The sequence below is a fragment of the Pongo abelii genome, chromosome 3, assembly GCF_028885655.2.
Source record: "Pongo abelii isolate AG06213 chromosome 3, NHGRI_mPonAbe1-v2.0_pri, whole genome shotgun sequence".
Taxonomy (NCBI): Eukaryota; Metazoa; Chordata; class Mammalia; order Primates; family Hominidae; genus Pongo; species Pongo abelii.
The window spans coordinates 169,547,969-169,574,512 of NC_071988.2; the positions used below are offsets into that span (position 1 = coordinate 169,547,969).

Below are 26,544 nucleotides of genomic sequence, written 5' to 3' on the forward strand. Positions count from 1 at the left end.
CCTGGTCAACATGGTGAAACTTTGTCTCTATTAAAAATACAAAAATTAGCCATGTGTGGTGGCACTTACCTGTAATCCCAGCTATTCAGGAGGCTGACGCAGGACAATCGCTTGAACCTGGGAGGCAGAGGTTGTAGTGAGCCCAGATCGTGTCACTGCACTCCAACCTGGGCAACAGGGCGAGACTCTGTCTCATAAAAAAAAAACAACACCTTTTCTTAGGGTAAATTGTCAGGTCTGAAATTACTGGGTCAAAGGATAAGTACACACATTTTTATATTTTTTCACTTTCTATTTTACTGAGGTGCCAGTGGACTCTGAGAGTATGCCTCTTATAGTAGCAGGTTGAGTTTCCAGTGGCTGGATATTTGCCTGGTTGAAAGTCACCTTGTGGAAACCTTTCTCTGGGTCATAGAAGGGACATTTGGAGTGCCGCGAAAAACATTCTCTTTAGAGCTCTTCTCTTTCTCTCCATCATTTAAAAAGTCTCATTGATATCTGAATAAAACAAACTGCAAGGTTCCTGCTTTGGTCAGTTGATCCACATGTCATAGGAAGGAGGGCAGCATTTGCCTCGGAGATCTATGGGCTGTGTGGAATGCCTGCTGCTATATGCAGCGTGTGCTCAGATATTACTGTATGTGATCTATCCAGCTCCCTCCTCTCCATGCCAAGTCTCTCCAAAAGCTGGGGGCAGGAGAAGCAGTGATTGCACTAACAGGAGACTCCACCTGGGGCAGGTACTGGTTGTGTGCCTTGACCCCCATCTCCTTGAGCCAGGTTCTTCTACCTCCAAACTTGAAAAGATAGGAGTCCTAGATTTCTTCAGAGGATATGAATTTATTTTCTCCCTCCCTCCCTCCCCGCCCTACCTCCTTCCTTCCTCCTTTCCTTCCTTCCTCTTGAGACAGTCTTACTCTGTCTCTCAGGCTGAAATGCCTTGGCAAGATCTCGGCTCACTGCCACCTCCGCCTCCCAGGTTCAAGCGATTCTCCTGCCTCAGCCTACAGAGTAGCTGGGATTACAGGCACGTGCCACCACAGGTGTCTAATTTTTTTTAATTTTTAGTAGAGGCGGGGTTTCACCATGTTGGCCAGGCTGGCCCCGAACTCCTGACCTCAAGTGATCCACCTGCCTCAGCCTTGCGAAGTGTTGGGATTACAGGCATGAGCCACCGCACCCAGCTGAGAAGATATGAATTTCAATGTGGGAGGACTGGAGAATCTCCCCCACATACCCACCCTCCCTCTTCCCCATCCCAGTTTCAGTAGGAACGCCCACTTCTCAACCAGGCTGTCAGGCTGGCTGGAGGAAGCAGCAGTGTGCTTTGTTTTAGAATTATCCTCTTGTCAGCTTATTCTGCATGGCTAGAGTATACCAGATTGTAAACGCTTGAGGTGAGGGACTTTTTCGCCTTAGCACTTGCTTACCACAGTGCTTTCCCCACCCCATGTACTCAATCAATATTTGCTGACCAAATATCCCTAGTTAAGTGCACTCGTTCTAAAACTTCCTTGAGGTCCTAAACTCTTCCAAGCTTTGATGCCCAGAAGTACTGGAAAAGGTGAGCTCTCCTGAGAAAAAAAGCAGTGAAGCCTGAAGCCCATGGTCAGTGTTCTCAAGGATAGAAGCAGGGCTGGTGCTGAGCAGGTAGGATGGGCCCTCACTCCCTCTTCAGCCTCATCTCAGCCCATGGTGCTCCTGCCACATGGCCGCAGTTTCAGTTACTTGTACTGGTTCTTCCACAAAGCCTCCTCTGGGAACGCTTCTTCCCTCTGCACGTCACATCCACTTCACCTCCATCCATTCACTCCTGGTGCTTCAGATTTCAGCTCAGTTGTCACATCCTCACTGACATCTCGGAATAGTCCAAAGGCCCCTGAAGAGCAGGCTTCTTCCTAGTGCTTACCAGAGATTTCACTTGACATTTATATTTGCAATGATTTATTTTCTTTCACTCTGATTGGAGGATATTAGTCCATGAGATCATGAATCATGCTAGGTTTTTGTTTGTTTTTGCTATTGCTGTCCCAGTTCTAGCATAGTACCTGGCACATAATGGGTGCTCAGTAAATGCTGGAGGCACAAGTAGTAGTTTCCTTTTTTTTTTTTTTTCATTTCTTTTTTTTTTTTTTTGGAGACGGAGTCTTGCTCTGTCGCCCAGTCTGAAGTATAGTGGCCATGATCTCGGCTCACTGCAACCTCTGCCTCCCTGCAAACTCTGCCTCCCAGGTTCAAGCAATTCTCCTGCCTCAGCCTCCCAAGCAGCTGGGACTACAGGTGCATGCCACCACACTCAGCTAATTTCTGCATTTTTAGTAGAGACGGGGTTTCACCATATTGGCCAGGCTGGTCTTGAACTCCTGACCTCGTGATCCACCCGCCTCAGCCTCCCAAAGTGCTGGGATTACAGGCAAGAGCCACCACGCCCAGCACAAGTAGTAGTTTCTGCACACCACACTACACCAGTGCACCCACTGCAATCCTGGAATATACAGAGATCCTGGGGTGACTCTCAGCAAAGCGTACCCAGCTTAGTGTTCATAGCATAGCCTTTCTCAAATTTCATTACTCAGACTGCTAGTCACAAACTCTCAATAGGGGTGGTGTGAAGAAAAAGGTTCTTTTAAAAATATAGGTGTAATTAAAATGTCAAACATATTTGGACCATTATTATTATTCTGTGAGACAATATGTCTTTAAGGAAAGGGTATGGCTGGGCGCAGTGACTCATGCCTGTAATCCCAGCACTTTGGGAGGCAGAGGCGGGTGGATCACCTGAGGTCAGGAGTTCAAGACCAGCCTGGCCAACATAGTGAAACCCCGTCTCTACTAAAAATACAAAAATTAGCCGAGTATGATGGAGCATGCCTGTAATCCCAGCTATTTGGGAGGCTGAGGTGGAAAAATCACTTGACCCCAGGAGGGAGGCGAGGGTTGCAGTGAGCCAAGATAGCGCCACGGCACTCCAGCCTGGGTGACAGAGGGAGACTCCATCTCAAAAAAAAAGAAAAAAGAAAAAAAAAAAAAGGCTATTATAGGAAGATGAGTGACATAAAGGGGGAGATGAAGGAGTCCTTTACTCTGCCTTCATTATGCTTTCTTTTTAAGCGTGCAGTTCAGTGGCGTTAAGTATATTCACATTGTTTTACAAGCATCACCATTATACTTTTATAGGTTACCAGTTCACAAACTCGTTGTGTTGTATATTCATATCTTGTTGGATCAGCCTGCCCCGTGCTCAAAGGTGACCCCTTAATGGCCCAAGCTACTTGGCATTACCCCCCTCGGGCTCAGTGATCAATTGAGTGGCAGGCCTCCAGGTCCAAGGGACTCAGGGAATGGCAGTCTCCTGAAATGCTTTGATTCCCAGATTAAAGTAGTTGTGATAAGGGAGCAACTTTCTAGCTCAAGAATGGGTATTGTCTCACCTGTAGGTGAGTCTGGAAATGTTGATGCTATCTGGTTCTCATGAAGGAAGCTTTCTGGAGGCTGAAGTCAATTCCTAGAAGGCAGGCAGAGCCAAGAGAATCATAGAGAAATGGAGCTCGAGTGCTGATAACTGCTTCAGAAGCTTCAACTACCTCTCTGTGGAGGTTTTCAGTGATGTGTTTCAATAATTTCTTAAGTTATTTCAGCACTTTTGTTTCTTTTTGTGATTTGTTTTTAATACTTGTGAGAGAAAGCAGTTTTACACAGTCTGCAAGAGACCCAAAGAATTATTTTAAATTTCTTCTATTTACATAATTTAGTTTTTTGCATAGCTGTAATTTATATACCTCACTCACAAAGGTGTCAGCCTACAGCAGAGACTGCCAGGTTCCTGCTCAAAATCTACTATCCCTTTTCTCTTTGTAGGAAAATTCACATTTCACTTATGTACCTGGGAAAAAGACCACATTTTTCATCTTCCCTTGCAGTGAGGTGTGGCCATTTGATTAAGATCTGGTCAATGAGATAAAAAATAAAATGTTGTGTGAGATGCACAGGAATGCTGAGAAAAGAAGCTGATTCAGTGGGGACAGGGGCCCTTCTATCCTTTCCCTTCTTTCCTCCTAGAAGGACCTCTAGGAGCCATCTTGTACCATGAGGTGACATTGAGGATGGAAGCTGGTGCTTCCTTGGGGACTCTGGAATCATGGACTCCTTTTTATGAGAGAAAGGGAAATATAAACCCCTTATGGTTTAAAAACCAGTGATTTTGGATTTTCTGTTATAATGTGTCTGAACCTAATTCTGACTCACAACCTGAAACACATCCAAGGATTCAGTAGACCCATATTTAACTTTACAGGTAGGTACTTTGTGAGTCATCACAACACAAAAACTACAGTATCATATGCAGCGGAACCTACATCAAGGGAAGGTTTCCTATATGTTAACTTCTATTTCATGTAGACTGAAACTTGACCAGCTTGCATTGATTCAAATCCCTAACTAATCCAAGCACTGAGTAAAGCATAAAAATGCCATTTGAGTGTCAGTGCCTACCTGACTTAGGTACTTGAATGTCTCCCAGGCATCTCAAACTTCACGAGTTTACACTGAAACGCATCCTTCCATCCCAGTCATCACCAACACTGCCATGACAGCTTCTTACCTCATGTTATCCTTTCGGTAAGTGGCATATCCATCCACCTAACTTACCATGCCACAAGCCTGGGGGCCACGCTGACCCCTTCTTCCTCATTTCCAATATCCAGGCTATTGTCAAGTCCCAGAATCTCCTTCTAAAATATATTTCATTTCTGTCTATTTCTCGCTGTCTCCTTGGAGGGTCACCTTGGAGGTTTGAGCTATTCCAGACAACTCCAACCACCTTCTGTCTGGATTTCCATTCTCCTCACAGCAGCTAGAGAGAAAACACAATCTGGATCATTTTACTACATGCATAAAACTCTTTAAAGGCTCCCAACAGTGTTGGGATATGGTCCCAAATCCTAAATAAGACTTAGAGGCTCTGCACCATCTGACCCTGCTTATCCTCCACCACCCGGCATTGTTGTGAGCCAGTCTCTCTCACTGGGCTTCAGCCACCTGACCTGTTCATCTCTTGAATGTGCCATCTCAGGGGCCTGCACAGGTGGTCCCATGTCTGTACTACTCTGTTCCTACCCCTATTTAACAGTTAACTCCTACTGATATTCCTGGTCATTGATTACATTATCATTTTCATATCACTTCCTCAATGAGGCCCTCCTTGACCCATCCCCAATCTCTATCAGGTGTTCCAATTATAACCTCTCACACACCTTTCACTTTAACTGCATGGTGCTTTAATTTTCAATTGGATATACATGTGTGTGATTTTTCTTTTTCTTTTTTTCTGGGATGAGGCCAGTCTCCCCCCAGAGACCAAAAGCACAGTGAGGACTGTTTTGTGTGCTGCTGCATCACGAGCACCTAATATGGCGCCTAATACATATAAATGATCAGTAAATATTTGTGGGAATAATTGATTAATTAAGATGAAACCTGGAAACTCAGTAGCATCTGCTTTTGTGGCCACTTTTCTTGAGTTCTGTCTTACATGGTTTAAAACTATGATTTAAGGGCTCTCCTGCCCCGAAAATCTTTCCCACACTGATGGAATGTAATCTGTCTCCTCCTCTCCCTCATCCCTCTCTTCAGCCCATCCTCCACACCGCCTTCTTCCTCGAGTCTCATCATTATAATAATTTTCAGCAGGCACTTTACAAACACAATTTCATTAAATCTTCTCAAGCAACCTGCAGCTGCAATGTCATCATCTCCATTTCACTGATGTTTACAGAAAATTACCTTTGCTAAGGTTGCACAACTGTTAAGTAGTAAAGCTGGAGATGGAACTCCTAAATATCTATCTTTTCACTGTCCACTGTACAGAGATTTCTCTTCAGTTAGTTATACTTATTCATTCCACATTTACTGATCACTTGTACCAGACACTGCATAGGCATAGCTGAATAAAACAAAATTAATCAGGCCCCTCCACTCATGGTGATTATTGTGGACCTATTTGGTAATGAATTAAGATTCATATTCACTAGCTCTTTAACACTGGGTGTACATGTGTGTGAAGTGATAAGTAATTTTTTTATGATGTTTCGACATTGTTTTAAGCAACTTTTTTTTTTCTCCAAATATCTAAAGAACTGGGCACACTGAATAAACCAGAGTTTTTACGGCTTGAAGTCCAATGTGGTAAAGAAGGAGAAGCAGTTCTAGAGTAGTTCATCTTAAAAAAATTTTTTTATTGAGATATAGTTCACAGAGCAAAAGAAATCCACCCATTTAACATGTACAATTAAGTGATTTTGAGTATATTCAGAATTGTGCAACCATTACCAAAATGTAAATTTAAATTGTTTTCGGCCAGGCTCGGCGGCTCACTCCCGTAACTCCAGCAATTTGGGAGACCAAGGTGGGAGTATCATTTGAACTCAGGAGTTTGAGAAAAGCCTGGGCAACATAGTGAGACCCTATCTCTATAAAAAATAAAAATATTAATAATTTTCATCACCCTGGAAATAAACTCCTGACTACATATACCCTCCACTCTATCCCCCAGTCTGTAGCAACCACTAATCTTTCTGCCTCTATAGATTTACCTGTTTGGGACATTTCATATAAATGGATAGTATTGGCCTTTTGCAGCTGGGTTCTTTTACTTAGCATAACGTTTTCACCATTCATTGTGCCATAGCACGTGTCAGTACTTCATTCCTTTTTATTGTAGATTAATATTTCATTTTATGGACAAACATTTTGTGCATCCATTACACAGCTGACGAAGGACATTTTGGTTGATTCTAGTTTTTGGCTATTACGAATAATGCTGCTATGAATATTTTGCGTAAATATTTGCGTGGACATATATTTTCATTTCTTTTGGGTATATATTTAAGCGTGGATTTGCTGGGTCACACGGTAACCTCCATGTTCAATATTGAAGAAGTGTCAGCAGCCCCTCTATGAGAAAAGGTTTGGGTTTCTGTTCTGAGGATTGAGTGTTGTCAGTGCTTGGCTGTTTCGCAAGGCCCTCATTTTTGTTTACACCCCTTCTCTTCTTGTCTTTCTTCCCCTTTATTTGCCTCTTTTATTCTCTTTTCTGTAGACTCCAGTCTCCTGCTGGTTTTAGTAGGAACTGAAGCTTTCACCGCCTAAAAGTTATTTGTAAAACACTTTGAACTCTCTGGAGGCTGGACATTAGAGTAATAATGTTTATCTGCGGGTTAGGCACTCCTGGTGCTGTTTTGTAACAAAAGGGCTTATTGAGTAGGAGGCTTATTTAACTTGTTCCGGAGGGTTACCCTCCTACAACATGCTGTCCAAACAGATTCTTAATTACCCAGCTGAGAGTCTGAACGTCTTGAGGAATTACTTTGAAGTTTCTCTTTAATATTACCATCACATTATGTAAGTCTATATTGCGAGTTTGTAGATGTATGGAGTTTCTAGTGGGTGCCCGGCACATAATAATTGCTTAATAAATTACGATTATGAAAAGTTACTCTAATGAATTATTAGTGTTTTTTTTTAAGAAATACTTTTTTTTTGAGACATTGTCTCGCTCTGTCGCCCAGGCTGGAGTGCAGTGGCACCATCACGACTCACTGCAACCTCCGCCTCCTGGGTTCAAGTGATTCTTGCCTCAGCTGGGACTACAGGCACGCGCCACCGCACCCGGGCAATTTTTGTATTTTAAGTAGAGACGGGGTTTCACCATGTTAGCCAGGCTGGTCTCCAACTCCCGACCTCAGGTGATCTACCCGCCTCCGTCTCCCAAAGTGTTGGGATTACAGGCGTTAGCCACCACGTCCGGCCTAAGGTATACATTTCAATACTTTAAAATGCCCTAACTTTTTTTGGGGACACACTGGAGTTGTTTCAGAACACACAAAATAGGCTTTTTGAGGGCACTGACATAAATTCTCATTGATCGTCACCCCCACGCGGTGAAAACCACACGTTACCTGGCATGTTTTCCGGTGGTTATTTTTAGAATAATAAAGATCGTCTCTACCTAACCCAGCAAATTTAATGTGCTGAACACAACAGAAACAACTTTTCTGTGGTTTAGCCAGCCCTCTCCCTTCACCTAAGTCATTTAGTGCGGATACGTAGAGAAGTGTAAAATAGGAGCTGCTGGGCCACCAAGAAAATGCTCTTGCCATTGTAAGGCTTCGATCTCAAGCGGAGATTTACCACGCATCTCACTTTAAACTAGGAAAGGAACCGGGATAAGGAAAAGAGCCCCATGTGCGAGTTCGTTCCCAGCTCAGGGTTGGGGGCGTCCCAGGATAAATGAGATAAATGAGTTAATCATCTCCTCCTACAAGGCAGCCGCTTCAGAGTTATGTCGCCCGCCTGCGGGGACTAACGACTGCAATTAAGACGCTCCTTCTCGGTCCCAGTCGGGTTCCGTGCAGCGGGGAGCCGACTGTGAGTCACCCCGGCCCCGGGAGCCCAAGCAAAGGGGAGGGAAGAGCGCCCGGGGTGGAGGGGAGCCGCGGGGCGAAATTCTAGCCCCAGGACGCCTCGGAAGGAAGAGGAGGGGCAGCTGCGCGTGGGGAAGAGAAGGAAGAGGCGTCCAGGAAAGGGAAGGGAGGAAGAAGGAAGGCGGGGGAAAGAGAAGGGGGCGAGCGGGAGCGCGGGCCCGGCCGGGTGGCGCCTCGGGGAGTGTCTGCCGCGCGGGGGCCGGGCGGGGCGGGGCGGGGCGGGGCCGCGGGCGCTCAGAGCTCGGCTGGGGCTGCCGGGATTGGGGCGCCGCAGCTCGCGCTGGTCTCGGTGGCAGCTCCTCCGCGCCGCAGGACTCGGCTCTACGGGACGTGTTCGTGCCGCGCTCGCCGCGCGCCCGGGCCTGCTAGCTCCTCCGGGCTCCCTGAACGCGCGGCGCCGCACCTGGCAGCGGCCTCGGAGCTCGGCTCGGGCAGGAGCGCGCGGCCGTGCGCACCGCGCAGCGACCGCTGCCGTCATGGGGCTGCAGCCCCTGGAGTTCAGCGACTGCTACCTCGACAGCCCGTGGTTCCGGGAGAGGATCCGCGCTCACGAAGCGGAACTCGAGAGGACCAACAAGTTCATCAAAGAGCTCATTAAGGATGGGAAGAACCTCATCGCTGCGACCAAAAGTAAGCGGGGACGCGGGCGCGGACGGGCTGCGGCGTGGCGAGGCGGGGAGGAGCCTCTCTCGGCAGCCGACGGAGGGTCTCGTGTCCGGGGCCAGCAGCCAGAGGAACGGGGAATTCATTCCGGACCAGCCCAGCTCTCTCGGAACCCCGGGGGGGTCCCTGGAATCATTCCTCCTCGAGGCATCGCGGCGAGTCCTCATTCCTGCCCCTGCGGCTCTGCGGCGGCGGGAACGAGCTGCCTGCGGGCCCCGCCTGGCCCCAGCCGAACACCTCTCGCTGACTGCGCGCTCCGCCGGACCGACCCTAGGCACTCCTGGCCTGGAGTCAGGTTTCATTGCTGCCTGAAGCTACTCAAAATCTCCTTCAAAATCGAGGCATCTGTTTGCCTAGTTTTGTTTTGTGACTTCTCGAAAGAAATTTCCTGGGGATTCTTTGAAACCCTGCGGGAGTGTTGAGTTTTCCAGAGTCCCCTTAAGCTTCACCTTTTCCCTCTCATTGTCTGATCGTCCCGGACAGTCCTGTTCCAGGTCCTTCACGTGCCAAACCAGAAAGTCCACCTGGCTTTATGCTGCTTCCGCACATTCCTCCCTTCCCGTGCTGAGGGTTCAAAGATTGGGGTTTGGAAGGGTGAGCGGGCAGCCTGCCCCCTAGCCCAGGCGAGCACTGCTTGCAAATAGGGAATTCCACCCCGGTTAGGCTTGGTGCCTTCCTCGCCTGAACTTCTGTCTCTTAAACTCGGAAGAAGACACGAGATACAGGAGAGATAACTGTATTTTAGTGTAGTTGAGGAGAGTCTTTCTAGGAGAGAAGGGGCCAAAATTCATGCAGAAATACTGAGTTAGTGATGCTACTGGAAAATGGGGCGGAATTAGCTCCAGTGAGGAGCTGGGCAGCCTGACCATCCCTTGGATCCATAACCCCTTCGGAGGATGGCGGTGAATGTCCCCTTTTCCCCTTTAAAAGACCTGTCCATACAGCAGACAGGGACTTGGGCAGTATCCAGCCTTGAGGGGCTGGGTTCTTAGGGCCTTCATCACTCACCTAGATTCTCAGTTCAGTAATTCTCAGCCTTAGGTAGGTATTCGTCCCTTGTACATTTGTTTGTAGATACCACCTCTGGGGAAAATCCCCCATCTTACTGTTGTCCCGACCGCGCCCCGCCCCATTTTTCACTAAGGGCGATTAAAACATACTGATCATACTGTCTTGGGCACCCAGCATGGTGCCTGGTACGGTAAATATGCATTTAATGAATAAGTTGAAGTACATTTCTGTGGGAAGAATTTAGTGAGCCATCCCTGTAATTTTGGAAGCAAGTCACTCAACTTCTCTGGATGATCTCCAAGGTTCCTTTTGGTTCTCTGACCTCTTTGGTGTTGCAAAATCAGGATTGGGACTCACTTAGGGTTTTTTTGTTTTGTTTTTAAGTCTCTGCTGCTTGAATCAGAAATGGGACTCTGGGACATGTGACAAGGGGGCTTATTTGGTTGAGGGCTCTCCAGGCCCTTGGCATCTGGTATGTGTGTTGGGTGGGAAGTAGGGGGGCGCTATACATATGGAGGAGTGAGCATAGAAAGGAGGAGTTGGGGGTGGGGGTGCAGAGTGAACACGAGAGAATGAGGACTGAGGACTCTTTCTGTAACTTGATGTTAACCAGAGTCAGTGGCCGGGGGAATGTACCTTCTCTCTCATTGGTTGTAGTAGTTCCCTCCGGAGCTAGAGAGATGTGGAGAGAGGCAGAGGGCAAAGCCAGTTTTGGCCACTGGTGGAAAGCTATTTCTGTGACAGCATATTAGCTTTCCTGCCATCAGGACACATGCGTTAGGTTCCAGCAGCAGCCAGTGCATCTGGGGGGCCAGATGTCAGCCTTCCTCCAGACTGTAGACTTTCTTGAATTTGTGAATTGGTATCTTACTCATTTTGATTCTCGTCCTTTAGCATAAGAAACATAACTTGTAATCATGCTTTGAGAGTAATTGGGAAGTGTCTTTTTTTTCTCGTTATGTTCATTAAGAATTTATGTTTAAATTATTTCCCAGAAGGTGACAGGAACACAGCTGTAGCTCACATGCCTTTTCCCGCTTGCTCCATAAAGTTTACTTCTAGTTCCTATCAAAGACTAAGAGCCTTGGTCTAAAGTCAGGGGACCTGAGTTTAATTCTTCTTCACTGGGTAGGGCGTGGCTATAGGAAAATTGAGCAGGTCTTACTCTTTTGCGTCCAGCTTCCCCTGTCTACCTCTTAGGGGAACTAATAAGGTTCTGCAGCATTTGAAAATGGCTTGATGAGGTTATTTGAAATTGCAGTCTAGGTAAATGGTTCATCTAACCAGTTGAGCTTTTGTATAACATCAGAGAGTCAAGGGATGACATTGGGTGGAGGATCTACAGAAAGAATAAAACCCACTAGGTCAGATTGCTTATATTTCCAGATATTTTACATTTTGTTTTACAAAAATGGCCTTTTGAGCATTTCTAGAATTGTGTTTAAGTGATTTCTATTTTTAATTGCCCTGCAAGGTGTCTCCTGTTTGCATTACGTTCTTGGAAGATTTCAATATGTAATTTTGATGTCTTGACGCTTTGAAGTCTTCCATAAATATTTAGAGTTTCGAAGCCTATGCGACCTGAAGGCTTACTGCTGAGTTCAATTAGATAGCAATCCGCAAATATTTAGCACCTACAATTTGCTAAATACTGGAATTAGATACGGATTTATAATGGGGTAGAGGCCCTTGCCCTTGAGTTTATTGTCCTGTAGCTGAAATTACTTCAATCTAAGGAACATTTTTGAACTCCTTCCTGCACTGTGCTAAATTCTTGAAGAAATAAAGGATATAGACACATACCTGTGACAAGGTTAAACATTTAGTGACAAGTATTCTAACTTTTCCAGGGACAAGGGTTTGTATATTAGAGTGGAGGAGGTTTGTGAAAGTTTTGGAACTCACTGGTGATAAGGAGTAGAACCTTATCATATTGGAAACCAGAAGACACCAGAACACTCGCAGTGTTTGAAGAGACTAGTTTGGCTGGAATGGTGGTTTTTCAGGGAGTAGTAGACTGGGATGGATGGAGAGGTCAGTTTTAGATTATGGAGGGCCATAAAAACAAGGTTAGGAATGTGGACTTCATCTTGTGGAGAGTTACTGAAGGCTTTTCAGCAGAAGGCTGACGTAATAGCAAAGAGATGGTTTAGAGACAGTATCGCACATTTATGTGTAGGGTGAAGTTGGAGATAGCGCTGGGGGTGGGGAGGAACTCCAGAGAGAAGAGCCAGTCATTTTAGTGGTAGATTTGGAGATAATTTACTCAATTCAATCAATTCTTTGTTCAAATGGCTTTTTTAGTTTTCTTTTTAAAGTACTTTCTTTTCTTAAAATAACCAGTGTCTTCTTTCAATGCAATTTAAACTTTTGTAAGCCTTCGTGATGTCTGTGTAGTTTCAGTTGCTTATGATGCATACAGGTAGATAGCACAGTTGCCAGAAACAGCAATTAACTATATATGCTTTTCTCATAAATTTTACGTTAGGCAGTCTTGAGAAAATGTATCTTGTTCTTTAGAGAAAATTTTTTAAAACTAATAGTCCTTACAGTTATTAAGCACTAATACAGTGATATAAAATACTCTGTAGTAAACTTAAATTGTCTAGCTGTGTGTGTGTGTGTGTGTGTGTGTGTGTGTGTGTGAAGCTGAAGGCGCCCTCATTAATGAGTCTGCTGTTACTAAACATGCATGGAAAAGGATGTAAAGGGCCTTGTTAGTGGCAGAGCCAGGACAAGAATTTAGGTCTTCCGACTTGGTTTTGGTACTTCTAGCCTCGGCGTTTTAATGGTTTTTGCTTTGTTCCTCTTAGGAAAAACATAAAAGTTCTCTTTGGCTGTCTTTATGTTTACTATTTCAGAGAAATATTCTTTTGGGGAAGTTTCTTAAGTTGCCATTACATTAAACCTACTGAGATTTGGAAGACTAAAAATAATTTTCCTATTTTGTAAACTTAAGCCTTGGTTTCCTTTTTTTTTTTTGTAAAATGGGACTGATACAGAAAGCCTTGAGGAATAAATAAAATGGTGTGAAAGTGTTTTGAAACACAAATGTAAAATGGTTGTGTAGACACTACTGCTGGTTCAGCCAACATTCCTTTTCCCCTCTGACAATCCAGATTTCGTTCAAGTGTCTGCATCCTTTTCAGATGACTCAGGGGAAGGCATTTCAGGGTAATTCTGATTAATCTAACTCAGTGGTTCTCAATCCTAGCTGCTCAATAAAATCACCTGGGGGAACTGTTAAAGCAGTCAGGGTTAAGAAACTATAAGTCAGTTATGATAAACCCATTTTCTGGGTTGGTAGTTATTATAAGAATGAGGTTGTATCCCAGTTCTGGCCAAGGAGACATGACAGAAAGTCTTCTGGATACTTCAGGGGGAGGTTTCCTTTTGTCATAGGAGACTCGAAGAAAGATGGTTTTCTACTTTTCTGTATTCTCTCGTGATGCCTGGGACTGCTACCCACTATCTTGGGCCCGAGAGTAAGTGGCATAGTGTGCTAACTGAAACTGGGTTCTTGATGCTGTTGGGAGACCTGTGGGTTTTTCTATGCTTTGAATGTCTTGTTAAATGACATAAGACAGTTTTGAGTTGGGTTTTCTGCTACTTAATGCCCTAGGTTTTTTATTTATTATTATTTTTAGATTTTTAAAATTTTATTTGAGACGTGAGTCTCGCCCTGTCACCTAGGCTGGAATGCAGTGGCACAATCTTGGCTCAGGGCAACCTCCGTCTCCCAGGTTCAAGTGATTCTTGTGCCTCAGCCTCCCAAGTAGCTGGGATTAGAGGCATGCGCCACCACGCCCAGCTAATTTTTGTACTTTTTTTTTTGTAACAACAGGGTTTCACCGTGGTTGGTCTTGAACTCCTGGCCTCATGTGATCCGTCCACCTCGGCCTCCCAAAGTGCTGGGTTTACAGGTGTCAGCCACTGTGCCTGGCCTTAATGGCCTAATTTTGATAAAGTGGTGTAATTGTAAATTTTGTGATTATGCTCCCATCAAGTGGAATTTAGAGAGATACAGAAAATAAAATGCTATTTTAAAAAGTTAATAAACTGCAGTGTAATTTTTTCCCAAATGGAAAGGAATACTCATGCACGCTCTTTGCCTTGAAGAAGTTACCATAGAGCCCCTACAATTTGGGGCATCACCTGGGATAAGTTAAACTGTCACTTGGGGCTTTATTACAGTGGCTGGTCTCCAGTGTGAATGTAGGCTGGCTGTGAAAATAATTACAATCAGACTTGAGCCAGGGTGGGGACCCAGACAGGCTTGAAAAGCTTGAAATGCTTTGCTCACTGCAGGTGGTCTTTGACTCCATTTAGAGTTGTTCCTATTTAGAGCTTCCCACCAGGCCACCAGCTGAGCCATGGTTATTTAGAACAGATTTTTTACTAGCCAGTCAGCAATCTAATGTTCTCAGTGTCTTTTTGTCACATTGCCTTTCTCTGTCCTCCCATCTGCTGGGGTTCCTTTGACCAGCTCCTTGTTGCTGTGTTGTTGTTGTTGTTGTTGTTGTTGTTTTTGAGGGGACTAGGATAAAGTAGACTTTTGGATAAAGAATACACAGAGGAGGGTATTTTTGTGTTTAATCTTTAAAATAGCTGATGGAATATAATATAGAAGATTAAGAGCATAAGCTGAGGTACTAACCTGGCTGGGTTCATACCCAAGCTCAACCACCTGCTAACAGGGGATCCTTGCTCAAGCTGCTTAGCTTTTCTATATCTGTGTTCTCGTCAATAAAATATAAATTATAGGGCTGGGCGTGGTGGCTCACGCCTATAATCCCAGCACTTTGGGAGGCCGAGGCGGGCAGATCACGAGGTCAGGAGATCGAGACCATCCTGGCTAACACGGTGAAACCCCGTCTCTACTAAAAATAAAAAATGAATTAGCCGGGCGTAGTAGTGGGCGCCTGTAGTCCCAGCTACTCGGGAGGCTGAGGCAGGAGAATGGCGTGAACCCGGGAGGTGGAGCTTTCAGTGAGCAGAGATCGCGCCACTGCACTCCAGCCTGAGCGACTGAGCGAGACTCCGTCTCAAAAAAAAAAAAAAAAAAAAGAAATTATAATATGACCTACTATATTGAATTAAAAGTAGGATTTGTTAATACATGTAAAGCATTTAGTATAAGTGCTCAAAGGTTAACAGTTATGATGACAACTAAATTACAGGCATATATTTTATTATCAAGGCCCTGTTCTTGCCTCAAAATAGCTGTTCTGCACCCTAGACCAGGTATCTAACCTTTTAGGGTTTATTACCCCTAACAGTATATTTCTCCAAAGCACCATTAGCAGTGACCAAGAAGAGAGACAAAGTTGTCAAACCCTGGAAAGGCTTCCAAATTTTGATTGTAGTTCAGGATGCTGGAAAATCTTGAAAACACATTGGTGGCTGGGCTCAGTGGCTCACGTCTGTAATCCTAGCACTTTGGGAGGCCGAGGTGGGTGGATCACTTGAGGTCAGGAGCTCAAGACTAGTCTGGAGAACATGGTGAAACCCCATCTCTACTAAAAATACAAAAAAAAATTAGCCGGGTCTGGTGGCAGGCGCCTGTAATCCTAGCTTCTTGGGAGGCCAAGGCAGGAGAGTTGCTTGAATCCAGGAGATGGAGGTTGCAGTGAGCTGAGATCATGCCATTGCACTCCAGCCTGGGCAACAGAGCGAGACTCTGTCTCAAAAAAAAAAAAAAAAAAAATACATTGGCAAATCAGAGCTCAGTGGTATCTTGGGAAAATATTTTCTAGAATTTATTTTTGATTCACAAAGATTTGAAGATAAAGTAGAATATGTTGCTAAGGTCATTGCAAATCTAGTAAGCAATCTACAGTCGAGGTTCAGCCAGTCAGCAGCAGGCCTTTCCTCCAAGCGACTGATAAGGAAGAGTTGATGACAGTTCATCTCAAGGTATTGACATGACAATGTAAGTGACTGCAGCCTTCAGATACTTCAAATTACAGAGATACTTTTTGAGGACGTGAACTCAAAATTAGGGTTTCCAGCGTCTGACATGCTGGAAATCCTAACAGCTTGTATTTGCTATGGTAAATTCACAATAAAAGAAGACAGCCAGAGACATCCCTAAGAGGGATTTTCCTAAGAGCTGTTAGGTAATCCTGTTCTCTACAGCAGAATACTCAGAGTGCTCTGGACAAATTCCCAAAGAAGCTGTTTTGAATTCTGTGACTTCAATAGCTGTTTATCACCTTATATTTTGGGCTTTTTTTTTTTTTTTTTTTTTTTTTTTTGACGGAGTTTTGCTTTTGTTGCCCAGGCTGGAGTGCAATGGCGTGATCTCGCCTCACTGCAACCTCCGCCTCCCAGGTTCAAGCGATTCTCCCGCCTCAGCCTCCCGAGTAGCTGGGATTACAGGCGCCTGCCACCATACCCGGCTAATTTTTGTATTTTTTGTAGAGACAGGGTTTCACCATATCGGTCAGGCTGGTCTCAAATTCCTAACATCAGGTGATCCAGCTGCCTAGGCCTCCAAAAGTCCTGGGATTACAGGTGTGAGCCACTGCGTCTGGCCTTACTGGGTTACTTTTTTTTTTTTTTTTTTTGAGACAGAGTCTTGCTCTGTTGCCCAGGCTGGAGTGCAGTGGCGTGATCTTGGCTCACTGCAACCTCCGCCTCCCAGGTTCAAGCAAGTCTCCTGCCTCAGGCTCAGCTACACACCCTGTAGCTAGGATTACAGGTGTGTGCCACCAGTCCCGGCTAATTTTTGTATTTTTTGTAGAGATGGCGTTTCACCATGTTGGCTAGGCTGGTCCTGAACTCCTGACCTCAGTGAATTCAGAGAGATTAGTAGCTTGTCTAAATCACAATTTGTCATTGGTGGAGCTGGATTGTGAACCTAGGTTTGTCTAACTCCAAAACCCTGAACCACAATAATGAGCTGTCTCTGTAAAGGGGTGTAACCGTGGTCTTCTGCTAGGGAAGTGATGATCAGTCTTGATTATCTAGAGTGTGTGTACATTTAATCTAGTTAGGATATTCTTTTTACCTTAGTATGATGACTGATTTAAATTTTGTTAAATTTTAAGACCCCTCTGGGGTCATTATTATAATTTAAACTGATTGCTAATTTGTATTATGAGTACAGTATAGACATTCCAAGGTTGGGTTGATTTAGGATCCATTACAAGACACAGTCCTCCACTCTGTCTGTCTCTCTCAATCTCCACCTTCCTCTTTTCCTCCCCATTCCTTGTCCTACCCTTCAGTAGAGTAACTTTTAACTTATTCTTTTAGTATTAGGCTTGTTTTTCCTTTAAAAAGTTTGAGATACTTTAGAAATATAAAAAGATAGTCTCACAATAAACATTCATTTATTTTCCCCCCTCCCCCCAGCTTAATGAAAGCATCTTGTATACCCATTCTTCTCCCCAAGGGGTAGGGCCTATCTCAGATCTGGTGTTTATTATTCCTAGGCATTTTGATACATTTGGGCACATCCATAAACAATATATAATGTGTTTGCACGTGTTTAGACTTTATATAATGGTTTCATCCTATACTTTTTCCCCCTGAATATATTTGTGAGATTCATCCAATTGGATGTATGTAACTTTATTTCGTTTAGTTCAACCTTTTTTTCCTACAAGTGACATTTAAAAGGACTTTGTTAATTGATGTTCTATGATGATGTACCTTCTACCTATGCATTGCATTTTTTGGATGATAAAACTAAATATATTTAGAGAATATTCATGATGAAAGCCTTATTGAAATTAGTTTTATAAATTTAGGATACTAGCTTTCAAAGCAGTCAGTAATTAATAAATCCATGAATCTTAAAGACATTTAACCCATTTTCTTTTTGATATTTTGTTACCAGCCCAGCATGGATAATCAGAGTAAGCCAGTTCATGTCTCAGGACTGTACAAGAACTGGTTTGAGTCAGAAACAAAAAATCTTTAAAAGCCATTTTGCTTCATTGAAATTAGACTTCTGACTAGAAAGAGAAAAATGATGTTTGTATAAACACAGCGTATGTGGAGAATTCTGGTAACTGTCAAGCTAGTTGGGGCAGATGAACATGATTTTCAGGCAGGGACTGGATGGTATCTTGTGGTAAGCCCCAAAGCAAACACTGGCAGGTCTGCTTCCCTTACTTATCCTAACACAGGAACATAATTGCCAGGGGGATGCTTTTGTATTGAGAAGGCCTTGATATTGTTCTCTTTAGAAACAAACACACACACACACACACACACACACGGGGATGCTTTTGTATTGAGAAGGCCTTGATATTGTTCTCTTTAGAAACACACACACACACACACACACGGGGATGCTTTTGTATTGAGAAGGCCTTGATATTGTTCTCTTTAGAAACACACACACACACACACACACACACACACCCCCCCAGACGCTTTACATTCTAAAGGCAGGCATCTTGATATCATTCTCTTTACACACACACACACAGAAGAACACCAGGCGCTTTGCATTCTAAAGGCAGGCATCTCTGTAAACTTGAGATGGACTGGAATCACACCCCAAGTTGCTGCCATTGCTAGGCCTGACTCCCTGGTCCAACTAGAATTTCCTCCCTGTGTTTCCTCAGAAAGATATTAATCCAGTGCCACTTAATATTTCAACAGTGAGTGTGATTTCTCCTGACTTGTTGACTTGTTTACCCACAGGCACCTTCTACCCTCACTCTCGGTGGCAAGTCATGGTGAGGTGTGTGGCTGGAAGAACTCAATTTGGCCACAGCAGTGTCACCTCAGGTCAGAATACAGGATGTGGAATGGTCTCTTAAAAAAAAAAATGAGTGCTTTCTTCTCTGACTGTAAAGTTGGCCTCACCGTTTATTAGCTGTGTGACTTTGGGCAAGTTATTTAAGCCTTCAGTGCCTACATTTTTCTTTATTAGTAAAATGGCCCTAGTAAGAACTCTGCCTCACTGGTGGTGGTATTTAATCCTCACATTACATATTAAAAGATCTTAGAACTCTTCTTGGCTATGGTAGGTGCCTATTTTTTTTTTATTATTATTAAAATAACTGTCTTCCTTTGGTTGAACTTGAGCACAGTTGTGGCTTTACCCATAGTTACGGGAGAAATAGTCTGTGAACACTTTTTTTTTTTTTTTTTGAGATGGAGTCTCACTCTTGTAGCTCAGGCTGGAGTGCAATGGCATAATCTCAGCTCACTGCAACCTCTGCCTCCTGGGTTCAAGTGATTCTCCTGCCCCAGCATCCCGAGTAGCTGGGATTATAGGCACCTGCCACCACGCTTGGCTAATTTTTTTGTATTTTTAGTAGAGATGGGGTTTCACCATGTTGGCCAGGCTGGTCTTGAACTCCTGACCTCAGGTGATCCGCCTGTCTCGGCCTCCCAAAGTCCTGGGATTACAGGCATGAGCCACCTTGCCCAGCGCATATTTTTTTCTTCCAATCTAACCATATTTTGAAGCACAGAGCTGAATATAGGCCTCTCATTTATACATAGGAGAAACCATCCATAATAGTGTGTTGAAATCTGATGTATTACTGAAAACCTTTTTTTTTTAAAGTTTTGGGGACAAAGCCAGAAGTACAAGGGAATACAGTGTCCTTGACATGACATTATATTTATTTGAGAATCGGGCGGATTCTCTGCCATGCTGACAGATAATTTTTTTTTTAAATTTTTTTTAAAAAATTTTTGGAGACAGTCTCATTCTGTCACCCAGGCTGCAGTGTTGTGGCGTGATCTTGGCTCACTGCAACCTCTGCCTCCTGGGTTCAAGCGATTCTCCTGCCTCAACCTCCCGAGTAGCTGGGATTACAGGCATGCACCACCATGCCTGACTATTTTTTTTGTATTTTTAGTGGAGATGGGATTTCGCCATGTTGACCAGGATGGTCTCGAATGCCTGACTTCGTGATCCACCCGCCTCAGCCTCTCAAAGTGCTGGGATTACAGGTGTAAGCCACCGCACCCAGCCGATAGTTTTGTTTTTATTTGGTGAAATGCTAATCAAAGGCAGCACAACAAACATACTAAAATAGATAGGTCTCTGAAACCAGGTTTACTTACTGTGTGACCTTGGGCAAGTTGTTTAACTTCTCTGTGCCTTGATTTCCTCCTCTGTAAAATGTGGATAATAGTCAGCTGGGTGCAGTGGTGCACGCCTGTAATTCCAGCACTTTGGGAGGCGGAGGCGGGCGGATCACCTGAGGTTGGGAGTTGGAGACCAGTCTGACAAACATGGAGAAACCCCATCTCTACTAAAAATATAAAATTAGCTGGGCATGGTGGTGCATGCATGTAATCCCAGCTACTCTGGAGGCTGAGGCAGGAGAATTGCTTGAATCCGGGAGGCAGAGATTGCAGTGAGCCAAGATTGTGCCATTGCACTCCAGCCTGGGCAACAAGAGTGAAACTCCTTCTCAAAAAATAAAAAAAAAAATAAATAAAGTGGATAATAGTTGCATGTTTAAAATGTTGTGAGGCTTCAATTATTTTTAAAGTACTTAGAAAAATTGCCTGAACCGTAGTGAACTCTCTGTGTTTACTAGGTGTAGAAAAAAAATTAAAAATATATTCAGTCATCACTAGAACAACCTTATTTATGACAGTGGTGGAGTGGTGTCATCTTGTCACTGAACTCTAGCTATGGTGGGCTGGTTGTTAGAGGTTTGTGAGAAGAAACATGTATGTTTGTGCGGAAGTGTTCTAGTGCAGGAGACAGCAAATTTATTTAAAAAGCAATTACATTCACATTGTTGAATCAGTATGGGATGCGATGACTGTAGTTAACAGGACTACCTAGTTTGGGGGTTCCAAGAAGACTTCAAGAAAATAAAACTTCTAGGCTGAGACCAAAAGGAGGGATCAGAGCTTTCCCTGCTGAGAGTGGGGAAGAAGTATTCTCCAAGTGCAGGGAAAATGCATCGCAGAGGTCAGAGAGAGCATGTCCTGTGGATGGAAAAATGGTGCTCAGGTGGGCCAGGGAATTTGCATTGAGGGTAAGAATGGTGCTGTCGAGGGGGTGAGGGAGGGTCGGGAAGGGCCTTGGAAAGCAGGTTGAGGGCTTTACTCTAAGGACAGTGGGAAGTGATCGAAAAGTTTTGAGTAGGGGAGTGGTGTGATTTGAATTGTTGTAGAAAGCTTTCTCGGGGTGCGGTTGTGCAGATGAATCGGAGGAAAGCAGGACTGGAGGCTGGGGGGTCAGTCATCTAGGCCAGAGACTTTGGTGGCAGAAGGGGAGTCAGGACTTAGCAGCTGCAGGCTATAGGGGGTGGTTGGGTGTGGGGACCTGCCCTGACACCTCAGGTTCTGGTGTGGGCTGGTGAGTGCAGTTCACTGAGGTCCTGCCACAGCAGCATCTTTTGTGGGAGAGAGGATGAGTTTTCGGTTTTGGATGTGGAAGCCAAGGTATTTCCTAGTAGCCAGGAGACATGTTCAGTAGTGTGTTTCTTTTATGGGTGTGTATTTCAGGAATGGGGAATACAGCTGGAGATAAAAGATTCTGGAGACACAGCATATGGATGGGAAATGATGCCATGCAGCTGAATACCGAGGCTGTCGAGAGAGAATGTAGAGGGAGAAGGCAGGGAGAGGGTCAGGGCAAATCCGGAGGGACTCCGTCTTTTAAGGGGTAGGTGAAAGAAGAACTTGAGATCTGAGAAACAGTAGCCATTGACAGAGATGGAAAACCAGGAGAGGGTCTCAAAAGCCAAGGAGAAAGTGTTCAGAAAGCAGGAGGGCGTGGACAAGGCCATGCCACAGAGAGGTCAAGTAGCTTGAGTCAAGGTGACATTGTGTTGGCCACACACTGTCATTGGTAATAGTGGGAGAGTAGTTTAGGTGGCCAAGCAGAACTGGGAGCCTGCTTGCAGAGGGCTGAGAAGGGAGTGTGAGGAAAGTCAGTGAGCCTGGGTATGGATAGCTGGCCTAAATTATTTGGCCTGCCATCCAAATACTTCAAAACATTCAACCCTGTCTTCAAGCAGGCTTGACCCAGCTTAGCTTCTGAGATCAGACAGGGTTGAATGTGTTCAGGGTGGTGTGGCTGTAGACCCAAATTACGTGGTTAGTGGGAGAGGAGGAGATGGAAGATTCAGGGGTCCATCTCAGAGCACAAAGTGGTTTTTTTTAATTTTAATTTTAATTTTTGTTTTTTTTCTGAGACGGAATCTTGCTCTTTCACCCAGACTGGAGGGCAGTGGCACAATCTCAGCTCACTGCAAGCTCCGCCTCCTGGGTTCACGCCATTCTCCTGCCTCAGCCTCCCGAGTATCTGGGACTACAGGCGCCCACCACCACGCCCTGCAAATTTTTTGTATTTTTAGTAGAGACGGGGTTTCACCGTGTTAGCCGGGATGGTCTCCATCTCCTGACCTCGTGATCTGCCTGCCTCAGCCTCCCAAAGTGCTGGGATTACAGGCGTGAGCCACTGTGCCCGGCCTTTTTTTTTTTTTGAGATGGAGTTTTGCTCTTGTTGCCTAGGCTGGAGTGCAGTGGCGTGATCTCGGCTCACTGCAACCTCCCCTCCCAGGTTCAAGCGATTCTCCTGCCTCAGCCTCCTGAGTAGCTAGGATTACAGGCATGCACCACCACACCTGGCTAATTTTTTGTATCTTTTTAGTAGTGATGGGGTTTCACCATGTTGGTCAGGCTTGTCTCGAACTCCTGACCTCGTGATCTTCCCACCTTGGCCTCCCAAAGTGCTGGGATTACAGGCGTGAGGCACCGTGCCCCGCCGCAAAGTGCTTCTTATTTATTTATTTATTTTGAGACAGAGTCTCACTCTGTCGCCAGGCTTGAGTGCTGTGGCGTGATCTTGGCTCACTGCATCCTCTGCCTCCTGGGTTAAAGCGATTCTTCTGTCTCAACCTCCCGAGTAGCTGGGACTACAGGCATGCGCCACCATGCCCAGCTAATTTTTGTATTTTTAGTAGAGACGGGGTTTCACCATGTTGGCCAGGATGGTCTTGATCTCTTAACCTTGTGATCCACCCGCCTCGGCCTCCCAAAGTGCTGGAATTACAGGCGTGAGCCACTGTGCCAGACCTGCTTTTTTTTTTTTTTTTTTTTTTTTTTTTTTTGAGATGGAGTTTTGCTCTTTGCCCAGGCTGGAATGCAGTGGCGCGATCTTGGCTCACTGCAACCTCCACCTCCCGGGTTCAAGTGATTCTCCTGCCTCAGCCTCCTGAGTAGCTTGCTTGCCACCACACTCCGTTAATTTTTGTATTTTTAGTAGAGATGGGGTTTCACCATGTTGGCCAGGCTGGTCATGAACTCCTGACCTCAGCTGATCCGCCCACCTCAGCTTCCCAAAGTGCTGGGATTGTAGGTGTGAGCCACCGTGCCCGGCAGCGTGCTTCTTAATATAGAAGGTGGGATTCATATTCTAGGTGAAGAAGGGGTGGGAGGGCGTACCTTTCACCTGTTTCATGACAGAGGAGATGGAAATGATGTCTACACACTCAAACTGTAGATTTATGGCAGGACATCGAGGAAACTGTCAACTGATGGATTTATTTTCCCTGAGGTAGATGACAAGATTCAGTAACTCTGATTTAATCTCTCCCCCACCACATTCTTTTTCCGGTTGATATTAATAATACTGACTTGTAAGAGTGGTTTTCCTCATAGTCTGTTTGAACTGAGTGGGATGGCATATAGATGTTAAGCTGAGAAGAGGTAATGGGATTAGGGGAGAAAAAGGAGTTAAATGTTTGGGTAAACAACCCTCATAATACCAAGAAAGGCAGGCCCCTGTTTCAGGCTTTATCTCACACTTTGTTCTGTTGCACTTAAAAGACCCAAACAGTCCTTAATCTTTTTCTTATTTTTTTTTTTTCCCCAAAGTATTAAAACCGATTTTCTCTTTCATCTCACCGGAGTCATGCTGATTTTCTTTGGATGTCTACAGGGAGAAAAATGCCTCTGGCAGCACCTGGGAAGTTTGTAGGACTTCCAAGTGTCTGCCTGTTTGTCCAAGAGAAGAGGAGGAATAGAACTTGTAAGAGTTAAAAATGGAATAATTATCTATTATCTAAAATATCTTCTCTTGCTCTTTTCTAGCTAGCTACTTAGGTTCAACCTGGTTTAAGAAACAATGCCTAGAAGAAATAAATGCTTACAAAAGATACCCATCAGTGGGTGGTATGCAGATAGCCCTTGTCTTCCCTTCAGGGCTGGACACCCTGACCGCCGTGGAGGTGGCCATACAGCATCTCTTCAGGGATGTGGAATGTGGAGACCTTCAGATGCTTCAGAGGGAGGATATGAGTGGAAGAAGTTCTTTGCATGTGTTTCTAGAGCTAGAGCTGGTGTCCTGTTTTTTTGTGGAAAGGATAGAGTTTAAAAATTAATCTGAACCTTTTCTTCCCCTTTCTTCAGATTATTGTTATAAAAATACTATGGATGCTCATTTATTTTGGCTGCCAGTGAGAGGAATCAGACTAAAACCTTGTTGAAGCAAAAAAAAAAAAAAAAAAAAAAAAAAAGGAATTTTGGCTTATGGGTGAAGACTAAAGACCTTTCTTACTGCACTGGGAATTCCGGAGAATACTGACTCATCTTCCCTAGACCAGTGGTTCTCAAATGGGTGATTTTGACTGTCTAGAGACAATTTTGGTTGTTAATTTAGGGAGATGCTATGGTTTCTAGCGGGCAGAGGCCAGTGATGCTGCCAAACACCCTGTAGTGCACAGGACAGCTCCCCTACGATGAAGAATGATCCAGCCCCAAATGGTGGTAGTGCTGAGGTTGAGAAACTGCCTTAGAGATAGGGAGCCCATGTAATCTAAACCCAGATACTCTTGAGAAGTACAGTTATGCTAAGACAATAGCCATGAACTGGAATTGCTGCAAGTATACCTGGACCTGTGGTTGCTCTACGTAAAGGCCTTATCAGTCCTGGGTCACTTGCCTGGCATAGACCAGTCAGTGAGATGTGGTGGATGTTGTACTTTGGCCAGCCTGAATCATGTGCCTACCAGTCGGGTGAAGAAGTGGGCAGCAAGTGATTGCTTGGACAGAATGCCACAGCTCACAACAAAGGGTGTAGAAACTAGTAAAAAAAAAAAAAAAAGAAGCTGATGTCCTGTACCAAGTTTTAGTTTTACAAAATAAGATCTGGAGATCTGTATAATATAGAGCATATGATTAACAATATTGTATACTTAACAATTTTCCTAAGAGGGTAGATCTTATATTAAGTGCTCTTTCCACAAAAGGAAAACAAAACAAAAACAAAATGATACAGGGAGTGGGAGGAAACTTTCGGATGTGATGGCATTGATAATGATGGTGGTTTGATGGTTTCACAGGTGTATGCTTATCTGCAGACACATCAAGTTATGTACATTAAACACACAAAAAGCAGTAGATAGGTTGGGCACTGTGGCTCAGGCCTGTAATTCCAGCAATTTGGGAGGCTGAGGCGGGAGGATTGCTTAAAGTTAGGAGTTTGAGACCAGTCTGGGCAACATAGATCCTATTTCTAAAAACAGGGTTGGGGGCATGGGGGCACACACCTGTAGTCCTAGCTACTTGGGAGGCTGAGGTGGGAGGATTGCTTGAACCCGGGAGATTGATGCTGCAGTGAGCTATGATCATGCCACTGTATTCCAGCCTGGGCAACAGAGTGAGACCCTGTGTCTTAAAAAAAGAAAGCTGATGTCCTATACATAAGAGAACTTTTACTTTTGAAACTCACTTTGTTAGACCTGTTTTGATCTGGGCCTAGGGACTGCACGTGGCAAAACAAATGAGGACTATATGAAGACAGTCAAAATAAGTATGCCTTCTATTTTTTTCCCTGTTGCTTGGTTGATTAATTTTAACCACAATAGAGGAGGTGAGAGAGATGAAATTGGCAAGAGGGTGGAAATGAAGACTGTGATTCCTGTAGCTTGCCTGGATACAAGGACAAGGTTGTTGGCACAGTGAGGTATCTATGCCTTATAATAGAACCCCTGACCAGAGGAAAACATTTAGATTAAAATACTTAATATTTATAACACCTTGGCTTGTTATAGGCCAAGAAAATATTTAAAAAATTAAATAGCAGTTTACTGGCTTAATTTAAATGCCTGACACTGATAGTTCTCCTATTTATTTTTGGAGAAACAAAGCATTGTTAAGAAAAACTAATTTTTGTGGGTATAATTCATCCAGCAGAATGGATTGAGTAATTTTACATTCTTTTTCCCTTTAAACAAAGGAAACATTTCTTGAATGGAAATTAGAACATACGTATTTTCTAATTTTGTGTGTTCTTGATTTAATTTTAAATTTGAAATCAATTGAGAAATCCTATAAGCATCTAGAAAAGTTGTCTAAATTATTTTCTTCTGAAACTGTATTATAGTCTCTGGAAATATTTTCCATCTTTCAAGTTTATTGTGAATGCAGTGTAAAATCCAAAGTA

The 26,544-nt window shown here is 44.3% G+C and overlaps 1 protein-coding gene across 4 annotated transcripts in view; it reads left to right on the top strand.

The window, feature by feature from the left end:
• Positions 1–8,621: 8,621 nt before the first annotated feature.
• Positions 8,622–26,544, top strand: part of ARHGAP10 (Rho GTPase activating protein 10) — a 336,765-nt gene continuing 318,842 nt past the window's right edge. For 2 of the 4 annotated variants that reach the window (XM_054554568.1, XM_063723687.1), the window contains exon 1: positions 8,709–9,110. In XM_054554568.1, coding sequence (XP_054410543.1) covers positions 8,957–9,110 — 154 coding nt within the window. In that variant the 5' untranslated portion in view covers positions 8,709–8,956. Of the gene's footprint in view, positions 9,111–26,544 lie in introns of all 4 variants that reach the window. The other 2 variants (XM_002815196.5, XM_009240367.4) reach the window with 2 other exon arrangements.